General features: G+C 32.4%; 1 protein-coding gene across 4 annotated transcripts in view; it reads right to left on the bottom strand.

Annotated features, from left to right (window-relative positions):
- Positions 1-20,129, bottom strand: part of LOC141386503 (uncharacterized) — a 755,573-nt gene that overhangs the window by 719,127 nt on the left and 16,317 nt on the right. For all 4 annotated transcript variants that reach the window (XM_073955083.1, XM_073955081.1, XM_073955084.1 and 1 more), the window contains exon 2: positions 15,594-15,949. In XM_073955083.1, coding sequence (XP_073811184.1) covers positions 15,594-15,809 — 216 coding nt within the window. In that variant the 5' untranslated portion in view covers positions 15,810-15,949. The remainder of the gene's footprint in view (positions 1-15,593; positions 15,950-20,129) is intronic.

The raw sequence follows: 20,129 nt of genomic DNA on the forward strand, positions 1-20,129 counted from the left end.
TATTGAAGGTAAACATTGTTCAAAACAATGGCATCTAACTGCGACCATAAGAAATCATAAAGCAGCGCAATCCATTCATCGTAACTGGTGATCCAACCTCATTTTCGAAAAAGTAAGGTCCAATGACCCCCGCCGGACCATAATCTGCACCAAACCGTTACACGTTGAGAATAGAGAAGCTTTTCAACAGTAACTCTTGCGCTTTCCTAGTCCCAGATTTGACAATTTTGCTTGTTGACATAGCCAGCGAGTTGGAAATAAGCCTCATCAGTTGATACTATTTTTCCATGGAATTCGAGATAATTTTCATGCATTTCAAAGACCCAATCAGCAAAGTCGATCCGCAGGCTTCACCGAAAAAAATTTAGCCATTTGATAAAAAAAATTCAAAGATTCAATCAAACATTTATCGATTTTCGCGGCGATAAAAAAAAAATTCTTATTGACAAAATTCGATAAAATTATTTGATCACAAAGTAAAAATACAACTGATAAAATATTTCACATCTTGACAAACTTATTTATCAAAGTTGGAAGTCAGTTGGTAAGAAAGAAGGTTGAAGTGGTCATCGATTGATTTGTAACAATAAAAATCTGCCTGATGATGATTGTCGAAGACAATCGAAATATCGGAAATAAATGCAATTATAAAACAAAACAAATGTTTGTTTTATTACAAGGACCTGAAGCCGAAAAAAAAGATAAAAAAGAAAAACCTATCAAAATATTCCACATTGTGCTTGAAAAAAAATATGTTCTTGATGAAAAAAAATTGTATAAAAAATCGATAAACATTTTAGTCAATATGTGAAATATTTTATCAGTTGTATTTTGACTTTGTGATCAAATAATTTTATCGAATTTCGTCAATATCGCCGGATTTTTTTTTCTGTGTTGTGTTGTTGTGTTAATCGAACTTTAGAAGTATTTTTACTTTGTGATCAAATAATTTTTATCGGATTTCGTCAATATGACATTTTTTTATGGCCGGATTTTTTTTCTGTGTTGTGTTGTTGTTTTAATTGAACTTTAGAAGCCTTGAGATCCAAGTCTTTATGCAAAATACGGTGTAATGCAATGCATAGTATCTGGCTCAGCGTAAAGTAATGTTCTTTGCTGCTCTTAGGACGTAAAAGGACAAGCTGTCTGGGAGTAAAGAAGACAATTGGAGGAGCTTTATAAAAGAGCCAGGATTTTTGGGTTACAGTATACCCCGGGCTCGAACATGGTGGCTCTAAGCGTCAGATTTACATGTAGCCGTACATACTGGCTCCAATCGTCATGACTACCTCGGTGTGGGGGGGAGAATGAAGGGATCTTGAGGAAACATTCTTTCCAAGATCGGTAATGCTTGTCCAAGATAGTCTGAGCGCTTCAAATGTCAAATATGTCTTTGGCAAATTTGTGGATTTTATGATTGCATTTAAGCGTGCTTGCGAATTTATCAGATATTAGCTATCAGCAGTTTGTTCTCTGGTCTAGTTATTTTAGAGGAAAGAGGCTTTCAGCCTTATTTTGAACCAAGATTTCCCCATGAGTCTTGGCTTTCTGCAGTTTCAACTTAAGGGAGATATAAAAAAACGCACGGAGAATTTACGTTTAGAGTAACCCCCTCCGTTTGTGTCATGGTAGCCAGTTACGGGTGAAAGAAAGGTGCTACTGTTGATGAATGAATTTGCTTGCCGCATTTTAATCACCTGAAGGATAATTTTGCAACAGTTGCCGGTATGCTCAGAAGGGTTTTACGGACTGACCGTGCCACATATGGAGGGCTATTTGGATGCAGACGCACTTGAATTCCTTTCTTGGAATAGCATGCTTGCGAATTTATCAGAGATAAGAGATCAGGAGTTTGTTTTTTGGTCTAGTTATTTTAGAGGAAAGAGGCTTTCAGCTTTATTTTGAACGAAGATCGCCCACGAGTTTTGTTTTTCTGCCGTTTCAACTTAAGGGAGATAGTGGAAAAAACGCACGGGGAATTTACTTTAAAAGTAACCCCCTCCCATGGCATGGTATCTAGTTACGTTTGAAAAACGGTGCTATTGTTGATAAATGAATTTTCTTGCCACATTTTAATCCGCTGAAGGATAATTTTGCAACAGTTGCAGGTATGTTCAGAAGGGTTTTACGGACTGACTGGAGTTTCAGCAGACGCTCCATATATGGTGGGCTGTTTGGATGCAGACGCACTTAAATTCCTTTCTTCGAATAGCATACTTGCGAAATTGTCAGAGATCAGGTAATAGGAATTTGTTCTCTGGTCTAGTTATTTTAGTGGAAGTAGGGCTTGTATCATGGTAGCTAGTGAGACGGTCCGGGCACAGATCGGTGAATCAATTCCTCTAAGCGTCAGATTTACATGCAGTCGTGGCATACTAGCTCCAGTAGTTATGACTGCATCAGTGTGGCGGAAATATGTTGTGATCTTGCGGGGAACATTTTTCCAAGATCGGTAATGAATGTCCAAGATAGTCTGAGCGCTTCAAATATCAAATATGTCTTTGGCAAATTTGTGGATTTTATGATTGAATTTGAATTCCTTTCTTGGAAAAGCGTGCTTGCGAATTTATCAGAGATTAGGTATCAGAAGATCTCTGGTCTCGCTATTTTAGAGGAAGAAGATTTGAGGCGTGATAGCAGTTACGGTTGAAAAACGGTGCTAATGTTGATGAATGAATTTTCCTGCCACTTTTTTATCACCTGAAGGATAATTTTGCAACAGTTGCCCTCCGGAATGGTAGGAAGGGTTTTACAGACTTACTGGATTTTCAGCAGACGCTCGGTGCATGCCATAATATAGGGTGGACTGTTTGGATTTCGATGCATTTGAATTCCCTTCATGGAATAGCGTGCTTGCGAAAACGTCAGGAATTGCTTGCGATCATGTGTCAGGAATTTGTTCTCTGGTCTAGTTATTTTAGTTTAAGTAGAACTTGTGTCATGGTAGCCAGTGAGACAATCCGGGCATATCGCTGAGTCAATTCCTCCTCTTGCTAGAGAACTGAGGAAAGCTCCCGACATGAAACGCTTTGAAGTATTTGCCGGGTTAAGAGTAGAAAATCGCCAGCTAATATTTGCCCATGTTCTGCAACTTCAATAGGCCATACTTCCCATACACTCCATTATAGAATTTTAAAGGTCTTTGCCTTTATTTCGCTTTTTTATACATGTGTGAGATGTATAAAGTGGCCTCCATCTAATGTAGGGTGCATACAAAAATCCCATTGGACAAGATTTACCCATAAAACACACAACGGTGACGGCAGAGAATGGAGGATATGGGCGGAGAAAAAGGAATAGAAAGTTAGGTGGCAATTTACCATATGATGCGTCCATCACCTCAACCAAACAGAAATAGCAAAAAAGGCAGGCGAGTGGGTTTCTATAGGTTACGAGAAAAGTTGATTTGATGTGTTGTTTGTTTCGCAGTTTACACAGATTTTGATGACAGAGAACGAGGGCTCAACAGAGATAGTTGGGACAGGAGTATAGGCAGTGTAACATTAAGGGGTATTTATTAATGCAAAGTGATGATAGAACCAAAGCTGTTGCACTAACTAAATATAGACAAGGCTAGACAAGACGGACGGTAAAGCAGCAACATTCTATAGAAATAAAGCTCCAACAAATATGCCCACTTCACCATTCAAGAGAATATGTGTAACTTGTTGTCACGAAAACTTGGACTAGTGGGTCTGCATCATTGTGGTTTGTCTGTTTTGCACTAAGAAACTATTTGGTGTCGTTTATTGTTAATACCAAATTAAGATTAGAGCTCACACAAATAACACATTCTTGCACGTCCACCACGTTGACTCCGGCCAGCAGCAATGATACGACGATACACACCATTGTCGTCAGAATAACTGTTACAAACATTTAACACAGACACTGGTTGGCTGGCCATACGGCAATGATGGTTGGCCGGCCATCAATGCCATGGAAAATTGCAACGAAACAGAAGTTACAAGAGAAAGAAGAAGAAAAATCACAACATTTCCCAGGCATTTGAATTGTTGTCATCAGCACCGCCACCACCACAACCACCATCGTTGTCTATAACAAACAAAATGATGAGGGTGATGAGGCGATTGTGATGACATTAACGATGATGATTCTGTCGATGATGATATTGAATGTTATTATCCATCGTTATATTTAATACTTGGTGATGATTTTATTCTTTCTTAGGGGTGGCTAAGCAAAGTCCCATTAAATTGTGTGCTGAAGGATACAACGTAGCCATGATAATTGAAAAATAAAAAAAAAATACTTTGACAGGCAAAGGAAAACTCCGTAACAGGAAATTTGTTTGTTTTTCTGGATTGATTCTCGCCTTGAAAAGTAAGAAAACATCAGATTTATGAGTTGTGCAATAAAAATATCAATAAATTATTGCGTTAAGAGGGGAAGTCCACTCTTATAAAGGATAAATTACTACAAAAAAGGGAAGATAAATGCAAATGAAACTTCCTAATGGTCGTTAATAAACATACACGGAGGAAAAAAACGGCCTCTCTAACATATGACCCAACCATATTTTGCAGCAAACATATACATATATGTTTGCAACAGTCCCTAAAATAACATATGTTTGGGTCCTCCAAACAAATATATGTTTGGGTGCAAGTATAAATACAAACCCAAAAGCCACAAAACACATACACATATTTATAATGGTGGTGGTTGTTTCTTTATTGATGTGCATAAAAATACCAAACACAAAAGCAACAACAGACACATAGGTACATACAAAATTCCAAATACAAGAAACACATATCAGACTTTAAAGCCTCAACGATTGTCTTGAAGAAACTGAAGAAAAAAGGTTCTCTGAATTTCTCGCATAAATAACTATAATAATTTATACCAGCATCCGGCAAAAAGGGGCACACGTGCCCTTGACGAGAATAACAACAGAACAACCACCACTCAGTCTTCATTCAGAAGTCAATGGAGAAGTTTCTGTTGTCGCTTGTTTCAATGATTTTTAATGCGAGAGTCATATGCGTGAGGCCGCAAACAATGCGTTTGTATTGGTGCCGATCCCTGATTTATACCATTTTTTATTTTCCTCTTCGCTTGCTAGGTTGGTTAACTGTGAGTTACAGAAAGAAATGCCTGCTTGTGGAAGAATGAATCGCAACAACAACAACAAAGAACGAAACACAGGTGTTTGACCGCATACACACCACCAAAGCAAAACTTTTTCACACTCCCGTCTTCGCTTCTGCGTATTTTATTGCGCCATACACACAGCTCTCTTTATTTTAACATAAGCGAGAGTCCCGTTGTTACGCTCTTTGACAAAAATCCTCTCTCAACCCATTAAAAATATGTTCTAACATAAAAAATATGTTGGTACCCAAACAAATAAAATTTAAATATATGTATATTTCTTTGGATCCAAACATATTTCTAGCATATATTTTTCTGCTTGTACAGACATGACATTACACAGAAGGAGTGCGATAACAGATCATTCTTGTACTCCTTCTGGTATTCAGCATTCCTTTAAAACTGTCCAAATTTCGTATATAAGGACCCAGTTGCGGACATCCTACCGTTTTAAAATATTTTCCCAGTTAGCAGTGTTGAAAGCGTTTTCGACATCAAGCTGCGATGTCTATTTCCGTTCTCAACTCATTAATAATATGTTCTAACATAAAAAATATGTTGGTATACAAACAAATAAAATTGAAATATATATTTGTTTGGATCCAAACCTATTTGTAGCATGTATTTTTTCGGTTGTACAATTATGACATTCCACAGAAGGAGTGCGATAATAGATCCTTCTGATAATCCTCCTTTTATTCAGTATTCCTTTAAATCTTTCCAAATTTCATATATAAGGACAAAGTTGCGGACATCCTACCGTTTTAAAGCCGTTTAAATATGTCCCGGTTAGCAGAGTTGAAAGCGTTTTTGACATCAAGCTACCTATGCGATGTCTATTTCCGTTTTTATTAAATCAAATTGTGGAAATGTTTCAGATAAGTTCTCGATAAACACTCAGCAAGTTTATGTGGCAAAATGCTTTCAAGGAGTTTTCTTCATCTATATATCTACATATCTATATACATATGTATCTATCTATCTATCTATCTATCTATCTATCTATCTATCTATCTATCTATCTATCTATCTATCTATCTATCTATCTATCTATCTATCTATCTATCTATCTATCTATTAAAAATAGTGGACTGGCTATAGGGGTTATGCGAACAATTTGGTCCTTCGAGACCACCATTGAAGTCTAATTAGTCGATATCATGGTTATGAGAGAATTCTCTCCTTGTTCTTTCGGCGATCTTGATGGGAAACAGTTTATAAATATGGTGATTATTGCGAAGACATATAGACGACAAGCCAGATTTTAGGTCATGATAACAATTTGGTCCTTCGAGATCAGCATTGAAATAGAGATAGTCGTTCGGTATGTACTCATTGATATGAGAGTAGTCTCGCCTTGTTCTTTCGGCGGTGTTGATATGAAATAGTTAATATATGTAGTGATTATTTCGAGGACAATTTGGTCCTTCGACACCACCATTGAAATAAAAATAGTCGGTCGATCTGCACTCATTGAAATGATGAGAAAAGCTTATATATAGTTATTATTTCGAGGACATATAGACGAAAGACCAAGTAAAAGGTTATGATAAGAATTTGGTCCTTCGAGACCACCATGGAGATAAACAATTACTCCGGCTGCACTCGTAAATATGAAAGACGACTCCCATTCTTCCTTGGGCGATCTTGATGAGAAATATTTCGAGGAAATATAGATGACAATACAGATTTTAGGTCATGATAACAATTTGATCCTTGATCCTTGATTGATTCGAGATCAGCATTGAAATAAAGATAGTCGGTCGGTAAGTACTCATTGATAAGAGAGTAGTCCCGCCTTCCTCTTTCGGCGGTGTTGATGTGAAATAGTTAATATATATAGTGATTATTTCGAAGACAATTTGGTCCTTCGAGACCACCATTAAAATAAAGATAGTTGGTGGATCTGCACTCACTGATATGAGTGAAGGCTCTCCTTATTTCTTCGGTTATGTGAAAAGCTTATATGTAGTTATTATTTCGAGGACATATAGACGAAAGACCAAGTAGAAGGTTATGATAATTATTTGGTCCTTCGAGACCACCATGGAGATACAACATTACTCGGGCTGCACTCATTAATATAAAAGAAGTCGCCCCTTCTTCCTTGTGCAATCTTGATGGGAAATATTTCGAGGAAATATAGACGACAAGACAGATTTTAGGTCATGATAGCAATTTGGTCCTTCGAGATCGCCGTTGAATGGGGGCTGCACTTATTGATATGAGAAAAATATATCCTTGATTCCATACATAGAATCGGGCTATACTCATTGATGTGACAAGTATGATTCAATATTGTATTGATTGATATAATGATTACTCTGAGGGCATATTATAATTTGTTCCTACGATACAAATTTGGTCCTTCGAGCCGGAAAAGTTTCCTAAAGCCAATCTTGCTTTCAGATAAGTTCTCTATAAGCACTCATCAACGCTATTCCGCATTATACTTTCAAGTAGTTTTCTTCATCTGTCTATCATAAAATGTGGGCTGTATGATGAGAGGGTTTTCAGGGGTCTTAGCGATTTTGGCCAAGAACACCAATTTTTTTCCTGAGGCAGTATTTCCAAAGAGCTAGGCAAACCAAAGACTAGGAACTGTTTCAGCGAAAAGGAACTCCCCTAATGCTGCCAAGGAGTTAGCTAAATAGGTTCATCATATATTGTGGTTGATATTAACTTGGCTTTTTTGACCAAGAACACCAATCTTTTGATCTGAGGAAGAGTTGTCAAAGAGTTAGGCGAACCAATACATACGATCTGCCAGAACATAAAACATCCGGAGTTTCATCCTGCTCTTACGACGTCCTAGGACAAACTGTCTAGGAATAAAGAAGACAATTGGAGGAGCTTTATACAGAACGACATTATACCGTTTTTGCCGAAATTGTGGGTCTAAGCATAAATATGACATACCGACGTTGCGAACTAGCTCCACGAAGACTGCATCTGGGTGAGGGAAAAATTTTTCCAAGGTCTGAATTCTTTGCTGTTCTTAAAACAGCCCACGATAAGCAGTCTAGGCGTAAAGGTGACAATTGGAGTACCTTCATAGAAGGCAATGGTATACCGTTTGTGGACTCTAAGCAGGGATAGGTAAGCCGACTTTCGATTAGTCGACTTTTTTCTAATCTAAAAATCGAGACCGACTTTTAACTATAGGAAAAATCGCATAATCGATTATTTTGTGATCGGTTTTCGATTTTGCCCATATATTTCAGTTGACTGTAGCGGTTCTTCTGCAGTTTTCTGAAATCATCTGTGCAAAGGATTAAAAGAAAACTCGAAAATCGACCAAGAGTCGATTATAATCGATTTTCTGCGTTTATCAAAAAGTAGAGTTTTAGGACAATTGAAATAATCGCATTTTAATTTTTAGACCAAATTCGAAAAATCGATTATTGCTTTTCATTACCTATACCTAATCCAGTTGACATACAGCTCCACTAGCCCTACGAAGACTTCCTCGGGTGGGGAAACGTTCTTTCCCCCATAGTTGCAGATTCAGTCAATTCCTCCATTTGTTGGGGAACAGTGACTTAGAATTTGGATCACTGTATAACTGAAAGGAGGTATAAAGTCCGTTCTTAGTGGTTGTATTCAACGAATTGTTGTGCAGTATCCTGATCGGATGAGGAGCGATCCCCATTCGTATAGGGTAATTAGCCTTATACCGTTGCTGAAATAAGTGTGTGCCGACATGGTGGTCCTAAGCTTCAAGTTGACATACAGACGTGGCGTACTAGCTCCAAGACTGAAGTTGCGGACAAAGGGAGAAGCATATTGAAGGACACCTGGAAGGTCATGCCTGAGTATGTTAAGTCCTTTCTTAGTGGTTGTATTCGTCATAGTTACTGCCCACATTGTTGGAAACAGGATCGAGTTGTAGTGATCGGGTGAGGATCGATCTTCGGAGGTAGAGGGACATAAGCCTTAAGGACGAAAAATCGCCAGGCATGACTGAAAGTATGTTGAAAGCCATCTGGAAGGTCATGCCTGAGTATGTGGAGTCAGTTCTTGTCTTGGAAACTAGCTGAAGTTGTAATGTTGCTTAAGTCGTCTGATCGGTTGAGGAATGAATTTGGGCATAATCCTACTCCCGCTGCTGAAGTGTGTGCCGACAATGGTGGTTCTAAGCGTAAGGTTGACATACACAGGTTGTGTTCTATGTTCACGACGTCTGTTTCGTGTAGGGGGAGAATGTAGGGATCTTGTTGGGAACATTCTTATCAAGACTCAATCAATTTCTTGATGGGTAATTGGGTGAACCTCAGACAGGTATGACTGGAAGCACGTTAAAAGCCACCTGGAAGGTCATTCATGTGTAAATGGAGTTCGTTCTTAGCGGTTGCATTCGTCATGGTTGCTTCCTGCATGGTTGGAAACAGTCTCGAATTGTACTGTTACTGATGTCGCTCTATCGGGTGAGTTGCTATCTCTGTTCGTATAGGTGCACAATGAAGTGTGTTCCGACATAATGTATCTAAGAGTCAAGTTGGTACAAAGGCGTTACGAACGACGACTTCACAACGACTGACTCGATGTAGGGGAGAATTTAGGGATCTGAGGTTCCCAGGTCTTGGATCGCTTTTCAGTGGCGAATAGTATCTGTCGATTTAAAAGTAAGAAATCGCCAGGAATGATTGGAAGGATGTATAAGGCCACCGTTCTTAGGGGTTGCATTCATATGGCCTGCGCCATGTCAACCAGTGAGTCGGTCTGGGCAGATGTGGAGCTAAGCTGCCCTTAGGGGTTTATCTGTGGCCCATTAATTTGGAACTTCATGATTGAATATCAGATTTGTGCGTATGCCGGTGTCCTGCTAATCATGGTTGAAGGTTAGAATTACCTCGAACTGCAGAGAGGTCGTATGCATGCCATTGATAGCGTAGGGATCTAGAGTGACCAGGTGTGTGTTGATATAGCCGTGATCAAAACGATGCTAATTCTCCTGAATGATAGGTTGTCCCATAACCGTCCTCCCCACATTCGAGCTGGATAATGTTGCACACAGTTTGATCAGACCGTCTTTGTTGCACCTTATGCTATGTCACATCGGAGTCGGCCCAGGGACGGAAAAGCGTGCCATAATGTTATCAGGTGTTACATGGGCCCCCTGGTCTATAAGACAGATGGTTTTTTAAACTTGAATTATGGATTGCTGTTGACTTAGGATGATTGTCTAGTGCGTTCTGCTCCTGTGGTAGCCTGCTGCTAATACATGTGCAGACAGTGACAAAGAGACAATGAAATACGAATTTATTCGTGACGTTACATTCGTACTGAACCTCCGGACTTCTACAGTACCATGAATCTGCGGTTCTTACTGACTGGCGCAGGAATTACATCTCGCTGAGTTCAGATTTATTCATTCGCATCAGTCTTGGTTTTTTACAGAGTGAACATGACTCAATGAGGTCTGCCCGAGGCAAGGTTGCGCGTTGGAGTGGAGCAGAGTTGGTGCAACGTTGTGGATAGCGTGTTTTTCTCTTACAGATGTCGTGCCTTGGTGAAATATTAAGGCCAACTTGGTGAAATATTGTGTAGGGTTGCCTGTTACCGAGCTCCCCGTGGACCTCGCACTTTTTAGCTCCACCAGGTAGTAATCTTTGGTCACGATGCTTGACTGAAGACTATATTCATGTACCATGGCTTCCATCTGGCCTCGATCGGTTCTAATGAGGAATGTGTGTATAAAAAAGCCGGAGTGTTTGATGGGTCCATCACCTAACCACGCATGTGATCATGTACAAATGCGTTTGGGCGAATTGGTTTTCGCACTTTCATGCGGTGGCGGTAGAATTAAACCCTGTCATCTACCACGTTTTCGTGCTCTGTCCTCATGACTTCAAGTACAAAATGTTTCTTCAATCGCGTTGGCAATTGACAACCCCAGTGATAGCAACTCATAATCGACCCACTTATTTTAAAAACTTTCCAAACCAGTATCGTAGTAAGAAATAAAATTCACCGCAACACAGAAGCCATTAAAAGAAATTGGGTAATTTTCCGTTGTTCTCCATTAAAATAAAAAGGCAAGCAAAAATAAAAGCAACAGCAAGAACAAAAATTGCAAATATCGAGAAGAATGTAAACACACACAATGCAACATAGCAGAGACTATGAGACTGAAGAAAGTGTAACACATGTTAACAATATCAGTGTCATTTGTTGTTGTTGTTCTTGTTCCTAATTTCATTTCGTTTTTTGCACTACTTAGCTGTCTATGTACGTTGCTGCCTGATGTTCATCAAGTCAAAAATAACACAACAACAGTGGCAGCAAATGGCAACCCTCCTCAAACCACCCAACCAACGTCAACACGACAACAGTGATGATAATAATAACGTTGACACAGGAGCGGTAGAAGAAGCAGCAACAGTAGCAGCTGTCATACGTTTTGGCAAAGAGGAAATTTACGCAGAATATAAAAAAATGACAATTTAATTTTCCTTTTGTGGTTTTCCATTTTTTTTTCTATTCTTACCATTCATTCTAAAATACTACATTCGTATTGAGGAGTAGAGTACCCACACATAATATCCACTCAACAATTTAATAATAAAAACAATAGAAGGATTTTATCACCCTCTGTGGGGTAACAATAACTCTCTGTCTTCTTCCTCGCTCGCTCTCTCTCGCACACTCGTGTGTGTCAGAGAAAACTGGCTAGGGGTACCCATTAAATTAAGTTTTCAAACTTGTAACTGTTTAAAACCCCAACCAGGCGAGTTCAATGTGTTACCAGGCACCTTCAACAAAACTCCTTTAGTGGCATTGTGGAGAGTGAGAGTAACCTCTCCATTCTGTGATAATACTCTGCCAGAACAGCAATGTAAGTTTGTATGCTCTGATATGATGTACTAAAATACTTATAACAAAAGTCATTATGCCACTCTGCTGGCTGGCTCCGCTAGCCTCAATTGTAATTGGTATTGGGTTTTGTGTGTTGTGAGTTTTTCCAACTTAAACGCCTACTCAATGAATTTATATGTGTTGGCCGGCCAGTCAGGCACTCTCCACAACACAGACAACCAAAGAAGGTGGCATGGCATACCGGAAATGGTATGGGGGGTTTGGGGAGTGTTGGTTGGCTGGGCCAACTAATGCCTATGGGCAATCAGCAGAGTCTGTGTTAACGTTGTATAATAAACTGTTGTTTGTTTGTGCGACGTCGTTCGGGTCGGGTATTGTATTGCCAGCGTGTATTTAACTTGTGGCGGCATTTTATGGCCACAATTTTTACGCGCTTTCCGAATTCAATACAAAATCGTCATCACACACAAACAGCAATGCGGCACAGCATGCAAATTGCGGAAATTTTGGTAGAATGTGTGTATGTGTGTGTGCTCATCCAGCACAAATGCTGAGGAGAAGGGAAGTAGGGGAGACTGCTTCCTGTTTCCAGGCAATGTGTATTATTTGGTGAAACTTTGCTAACAATAAACTGTTAAACGGGATTTAAATGAAATAATCTTTTATTAAAAAAATCTCAAGTGAAACTAATAAAGTTTCTTATTCCGATAAAGGGGGGAAGGAATTTACCTACACTACGTCAAGGGTAACTGCACAATGGGGAAGCATACCCGAGGGAACATTTACTGCTTTTTTCCCGTTTAGAGATAACTGGAACCGAAGTAACTATCCTTTAGTTTGAGTCTGGGTTTTATACTGACTGGGCATGGATCTTGGAATGCATCAGATATCAGACGTTTGTTCTCTGGTCTAGTTGTTATAGTCGAATTATGGCCTGTGTCATGTCAGCCAGTGAGTTGGTCTTGGCAGATGTGGTCGAAGCTGCACTCAGGGATCCATCCACCCATTTACTTGGAACCTCATGATTTAGTCTCTCATTTATGAGTATGCTGATGACCTGCTTATCATCATTGAAGTTGTGAATCGCCTCGAAGGATGAGGACCATTTCTGGCTTAAACAACTAAAATTGCGGCAATTGGGACAAAGATCTACCAATAGAGCAAACCCTCTATTTGGGTATTGACTTCTGGAGGAAGTTCAATATTGCTCCCGAATTGTTAGGCGTCAATGAAATCAATATAGAGACAATATTCGAGTAATATAAGAATGATGCCGAAAATCACAGACTAAAGTCACATATATTGAACGAAGATCAACAACGTAGATTGGATGAAGTGATAGAGGAATTTGATACCTTTGAGAAAAAGGGGTTGGGGGCGGATAAAGCTGGATAAGCATACGATAAAATTATTGGAGGGTGCTGAGCCAGTAAAGGATAGGTACTATCCTATGTCCCCCGCGCTACAACAAATTACGTATGACGAGATAGACAAAATACTAAAACGGAATGTGATCGAAGAAAGCGAAAGCCCGTGGAGCAACAGCACCACCAAACCAGGTAAAAATCGCTTCTGTCCAGACGCGAGGAAGCTGAATAAGCTTACGGAGAATAATGCATATCCTCTCCAAAATATCGACGGCATACTTAGTTGAATCGACGAAACTTTTTATATAAGCAGGGTCTGGCAGATATAACTTAAGGAGGAAAGCAAAAATATAGGGCTTTCACGGTACCCTTGTACCAATTCCGCGTCATGCCCTAACGGCTATGTAATGCGGCTCAGCGGTTGTGCCGCTTAATGGACAAGGTCGTCCCCGCCAGACTGAAACAAAACGTATTCGTCTACTTGGACGACTTATTAGTTATATCAAGCGATTTCGATCAACACCTCAGTTTCCTAAAAGAAGTTGCCCAATGTTTGCGAAACGCGAATTTGACGATTGGTTTAAAAAATCTTAGTTTTGCTTTAGAGAATTAAAGTACTTAGGTTTCATAATTGGGGATGGTATGCTTACAACAGACCCCGAAAAAGTAGAGGCGATTAGAAAAATAGCCGTTCCAAGAAATCCAAGGGGAGTGCGGAGCTTTTTGGGCAAGATGGTATCGGCGCTTCATTTGGGATTTCGCCACCATCTCCACACCCTTAACGGATACCCTGAAGAAATCCAAAAAGTTTCGGATGACTGAAGAAGCTATTTCCGCCTTTGATAGACTGAAGAAAGTTTTGACCACGGCGCCGGTATTACGCCATGTAGACTTTGGTAAAAGATTATATATCCAATGCGATGCTTCCGATTACGGAATCGGAGCAGTACTATTTCAGCTTAATGACCAGGGGGACGTGCACCCCATAGGCTTTTATTCTCAGAAACTCAACTCAAGCCAGAAAAACTACAGTGTCACTGAGAAAGAGTGGCTTGCGGCTGTTATGGCAGTGAAAAAATTCGGCCCATATGTGGAACTAATGGATTTCACTGTCATAACAGACCATGCAAGTTTACAGTGGCTGATGCGTTTAAAGGATCTGAGTGGGCGGATTGCCCGCTGGTCATTGCAGCTCCAATCATACAGTTTCAAAATCGAGCAACGCAAGGGCAAAGAAAATGTGGTGGTGGATACATTATCCAGACTGTCGATGAACTGGATCTAAATCGAATATTCGACTTCGAAACTAATGAATTCGAATGCCCTGATACGAAGATCTTAAGAAAAATATAGAATCCAATCAAGATCGGCTTCCGGATATAAAAATAAAAGATGGTATGATATTTAAACGCATGAGGTCTAGTGAAAACGAAATGTCGAAACCTGCTTTATAATGTACAAAAAGGTGGTAGGTGTCGATCTGCATCTCTTGGGATTTCTCCAGAATTTGCCACAGGGTAAATGTCTGGCCAATTGTGAATTTAATTAATTTAATTTGTGAACATTTTTCCGGTAACTCACGAGAAGAAAATTTCCCAATGGAGTGCTGTTGGAGTACATGTCGAAATCTTAACTGGTGATGGGAAGACAATATCAAACCCATTTAGCAGATGAAGCAAAAGCACTTAAGCTTGGATTAAATGAAGAGCGGAGGAAACACACATGTTTGCGATTGAATTCAATAGAGAATTTTCATAATTTGTGTTAATTTAATAAAGGTATTAATATTTTTGTTTTACACAAATAATAAATGCATTTTATTTTGTTATTCAAAACACGTGCTCTAGACTGCCTCCTTTTCTACCCCAAAGGGTCAGTTAAAATGCAGTGTCAAAGGTTCAGTTAAAATGCAATGCCAAAGGGTCAGTTAAAATGCGGTGCAATGGAGTGCCTCTTTCCGGGGTCACTCCCTTGTAAAAATCATGAGTGAAAATGCATAATTTGATGCACTTCCAAATCTCTTGTACATATCATTTAACTGCCTCTTTGGAGGCAAACTTTTCGCTGGGTATTTTTCTTCTCTTCAAGGTACAGATATTTGTTCGTAAATAAGTTTCTAAATTATTTTGTCGATTGCCGATTATTGCCAATTTATTTTGAAAATTAGCTTAGCAAAGAATATAAATTTTAAACCTTAACTACAACTGACTTTATAGTGATATAATTATAACAATTTCCATATAAAATAAAATTTGTATAAAATACTAAATTTTGTGTTCTTGAACTTACCTCATCTTTAGCACTGACAGTCACTATTAATAATCCAAATAGTACAGCAGTCCAAAGCCATCGATTTGGGCCATAAAAAGTAGCCATTTGACGATGACGACGGTGGTGGTATAGATCTTCTTGTTGTTGTTGGTGGTATTGTTGTTGACGACGCTGATGACAGCCGGCAGGGGTCATCATCGTTGAAGTATTGGAACTGGAATTTGATGGCAACATTATAATTGTGTGATGATGGTTGTAGTTGCCCTGGTGGTGTTGATTGTAACGATGACAATGGTAATTTATTGATTTAAAGTAATAAATTCACAAAATTTCTTTCTTTTTTCAATTTTTTCAATTAACAAATTTTCTTTTAGCTGCAATGAAAAAGAAATAGAAAAGAAAATTAGATTTTATTCCAAAGAAGAAGAATAGATTTGTTTTTTATTTGCTTGTTCTATGAAATATTAGCAAACAAAGTTTATAGAAAACTTTTCTAGAATTTCAATAAGTTTTACACATGTTGTCGGTTTTGTTGTTATCGTCTTCGCCGTTCATTGCATGGAATATTAAGTAAAATCGTTTTTATTATTCTAATCCAGTGCTACGTTACACTCGCAAAATCTTTTCGCATGTTTCTTGTGATGTGTTTATCTAATTTGTTGGTTTTAGAGGAAAAAGTTTAAAGTATTTAAATGTCATTTATGTCGGCGCATGATGTAATTTATGAAATTATATATTCATTCTCTGAAATACACACTCACACACAGACATACAAATTTGAATAATATGGAAAAATTACGTGTTGCTTTGGAAGCTAAGCAGATTATTTAAAAAAAAGATTTTTTTGGAGACACAAAGTCTCACATTTCCAAATACGTACAATTGAAAATGAATAGCATATAACACACAAGGAGTAATATTTTTTTTCAAATTAACATACATATAACAAAGCCTATAGGTCATTACGTAAATGGAATACTCTATGCATAATACGACGAATTAACTCTTCCAACTAAAGGACATAATGTTGAAAGTCAATCAATGACACTCTATAATATTATATGAGTAATTAATTTCAATTTGAATAAACATGAGTCAATTGACCTCTGGCTAAGCTAAATTTAGTATTGTACAAAAAGTGTTTGTACACAATCGCTGGATAAAAATTACGCAAATAATTGGTATTTGTGTGCCGGTGAATAAAAAATTGCTTAACTACCATAAAAAAGAAAAAAATCGAATAAGGAAATTAATTGCAAATTAAATAAAAAAAATAAAAAACAAAATTAACAAAATCAATTGGCATTTCAAATGTTGAATACGAATGTCAAGTACATTCACATTCGCGTATTAATAAAATAATGTAATTAAATTTATTTATTTATTATTTATTATTTATTATTTATTATTTATTATTTATTATTTATTATTTATTATTTATTATTTATTATTTATTATTTATTATTTATTATTTATTATTTATTATTTATTATTTATTATTTATTATTTATTATTTATTATTTATTATTTATTATTTATTATTTATTATTTATTATTTATTATTTATTATTTATTATTTATTATTTATTATTTATTATTTATTATTTATTATTTATTATTTATTATTTATTATTTATTATTTATTATTTATTATTTATTATTTATTATTTATTATTTATTATTTATTATTTATTATTTATTATTTATTATTTATTATTTATTATTTATTATTTATTATTTATTATTTATTATTTATTATTTATTATTTATTATTTATTATTTATTATTTATTATTTATTATTTATTATTTATTATTTATTATTTATTATTTATTATTTATTATTTATTATTTATTATTTATTATTTATTATTCATTATTTATTATTTATTATTCATTATTTATTATTTATTATTTATTATTTATTATTTATTATTTATTATTTATTATTTATTATTTATTATTTATTATTTATTATTTATTATTTATTATTTATTATTTATTATTTATTATTTATTATTTATTATTTATTATTTATTATTTATTATTTATTATTTATTATTTATTATTTATTATTTATTATTTATTATTTATTATTTATTATTTATTATTTATTATTTATTATTTATTATTTATTATTTATTATTTATTATTTATTATTTATTATTTATTATTTATTATTTATTATTTATTATTTATTATTTATTATTTATTATTTATTATTTATTATTTATTATTTATTATTTATTATTTATTATTTATTATTTATTATTTATTATTTATTATTTATTATTTATTATTTATTATTTATTATTTATTATTTATTATTTATTATTTATTATTTATTATTTATTATTTATTATTTATTATTTATTATTTATTATTTATTATTTATTATTTATTATTTATTATTTATTATTTATTATTTATTATTTATTATTTATTATTTATTATTTATTATTTATTATTTATTATTTATTATTTATTATTTATTATTTATTATTTATTATTTATTATTTATTATTTATTATTTATTATTTATTATTTATTATTTATTATTTATTATTTATTATTTATTATTTATTATTTATTATTTATTATTTATTATTTATTATTTATTATTTATTATTTATTATTTATTATTTATTATTTATTATTTATTATTTATTATTTATTATTTATTATTTATTATTTATTATTTATTATTTATTATTTATTATTTATTATTTATTATTTATTATTTATTATTTATTATTTATTATTTATTATTTATTATTTATTATTTATTATTTATTATTTATTATTTATTATTTATTATTTATTATTTATTATTTATTATTTATTATTTATTATTTATTATTTATTATTTATTATTTATTATTTATTATTTATTATTTATTATTTATTATTTATTATTTATTATTTATTATTTATTATTTATTATTTATTATTTATTATTTATTATTTATTATTTATTATTTATTATTTATTATTTATTATTTATTATTTATTATTTATTATTTATTATTTATTATTTATTATTTATTATTTATTATTTATTATTTATTATTTATTATTTATTATTTATTATTTATTATTTATTATTTATTATTTATTATTTATTATTTATTATTTATTATTTATTATTTATTATTTATTATTTATTATTTATTATTTATTATTTATTATTTATTATTTATTATTTATTATTTATTATTTATTATTTATTATTTATTATTTATTATTTATTATTTATTATTTATTATTTATTATTTATTATTTATTATTTATTATTTATTATTTATTATTTATTATTTATTATTTATTATTTATTATTTATTATTTATTATTTATTATTTATTATTTATTATTTATTATTTATTATTTATTATTTATTATTTATTATTTATTATTTATTATTTATTATTTATTATTTATTATTTATTATTTATTATTTATTATTTATTATTTATTATTTATTATTTATTATTTATTATTTATTATTTATTATTTATTATTTATTATTTATTATTTATTATTTATTATTTATTATTTATTATTTATTATTTATTATTTATTATTTATTATTTATTATTTATTATTTATTATTTATTATTTATTATTTATTATTTATTATTTATTATTTATTATTTATTATTTATTATTTATTATTTATTATTTATTATTTATTATTTATTATTTATTATTTATTATTTATTATTTATTATTTATTATTTATTATTTATTATTTATTATTTATTATTTATTATTTATTATTTATTATTTATTATTTATTATTTATTATTTATTATTTATTATTTATTATTTATTATTTATTATTTATTATTTATTATTTATTATTTATTATTTATTATTTATTATTTATTATTTATTATTTATTATTTATTATTTATTATTTATTATTTATTATTTATTATTTATTATTTATTATTTATTATTTATTATTTATTATTTATTATTTATTATTTATTATTTATTATTTATTATTTATTATTTATTATTTATTATTTATTATTTATTATTTATTATTTATTATTTATTATTTATTATTTATTATTTATTATTTATTATTTATTATTTATTATTTATTATTTATTATTTATTATTTATTATTTATTATTTATTATTTATTATTTATTATTTATTATTTATTATTTATTATTTATTATTTATTATTTATTATTTATTATTTATTATTTATTATTTATTATTTATTATTTATTATTTATTATTTATTATTTATTATTTATTATTTATTATTTATTATTTATTATTTATTATTTATTATTTATTATTTATTATTTATTATTTATTATTTATTATTTATTATTTATTATTTATTATTTATTATTTATTATTTATTATTTATTATTTATTATTTATTATTTATTATTTATTATTTATTATTTATTATTTATTATTTATTATTTATTATTTATTATTTATTATTTATTATTTATTATTTATTATTTATTATTTATTATTTATTATTTATTATTTATTATTTATTATTTATTATTTATTATTTATTATTT

Source organism: Musca autumnalis, unplaced genomic scaffold (genome assembly GCF_047663935.1).
Source record: "Musca autumnalis isolate F117 unplaced genomic scaffold, ASM4766393v1 scaffold_5, whole genome shotgun sequence".
Lineage (NCBI taxonomy): Eukaryota > Metazoa > Arthropoda > Insecta > Diptera > Muscidae > Musca > Musca autumnalis.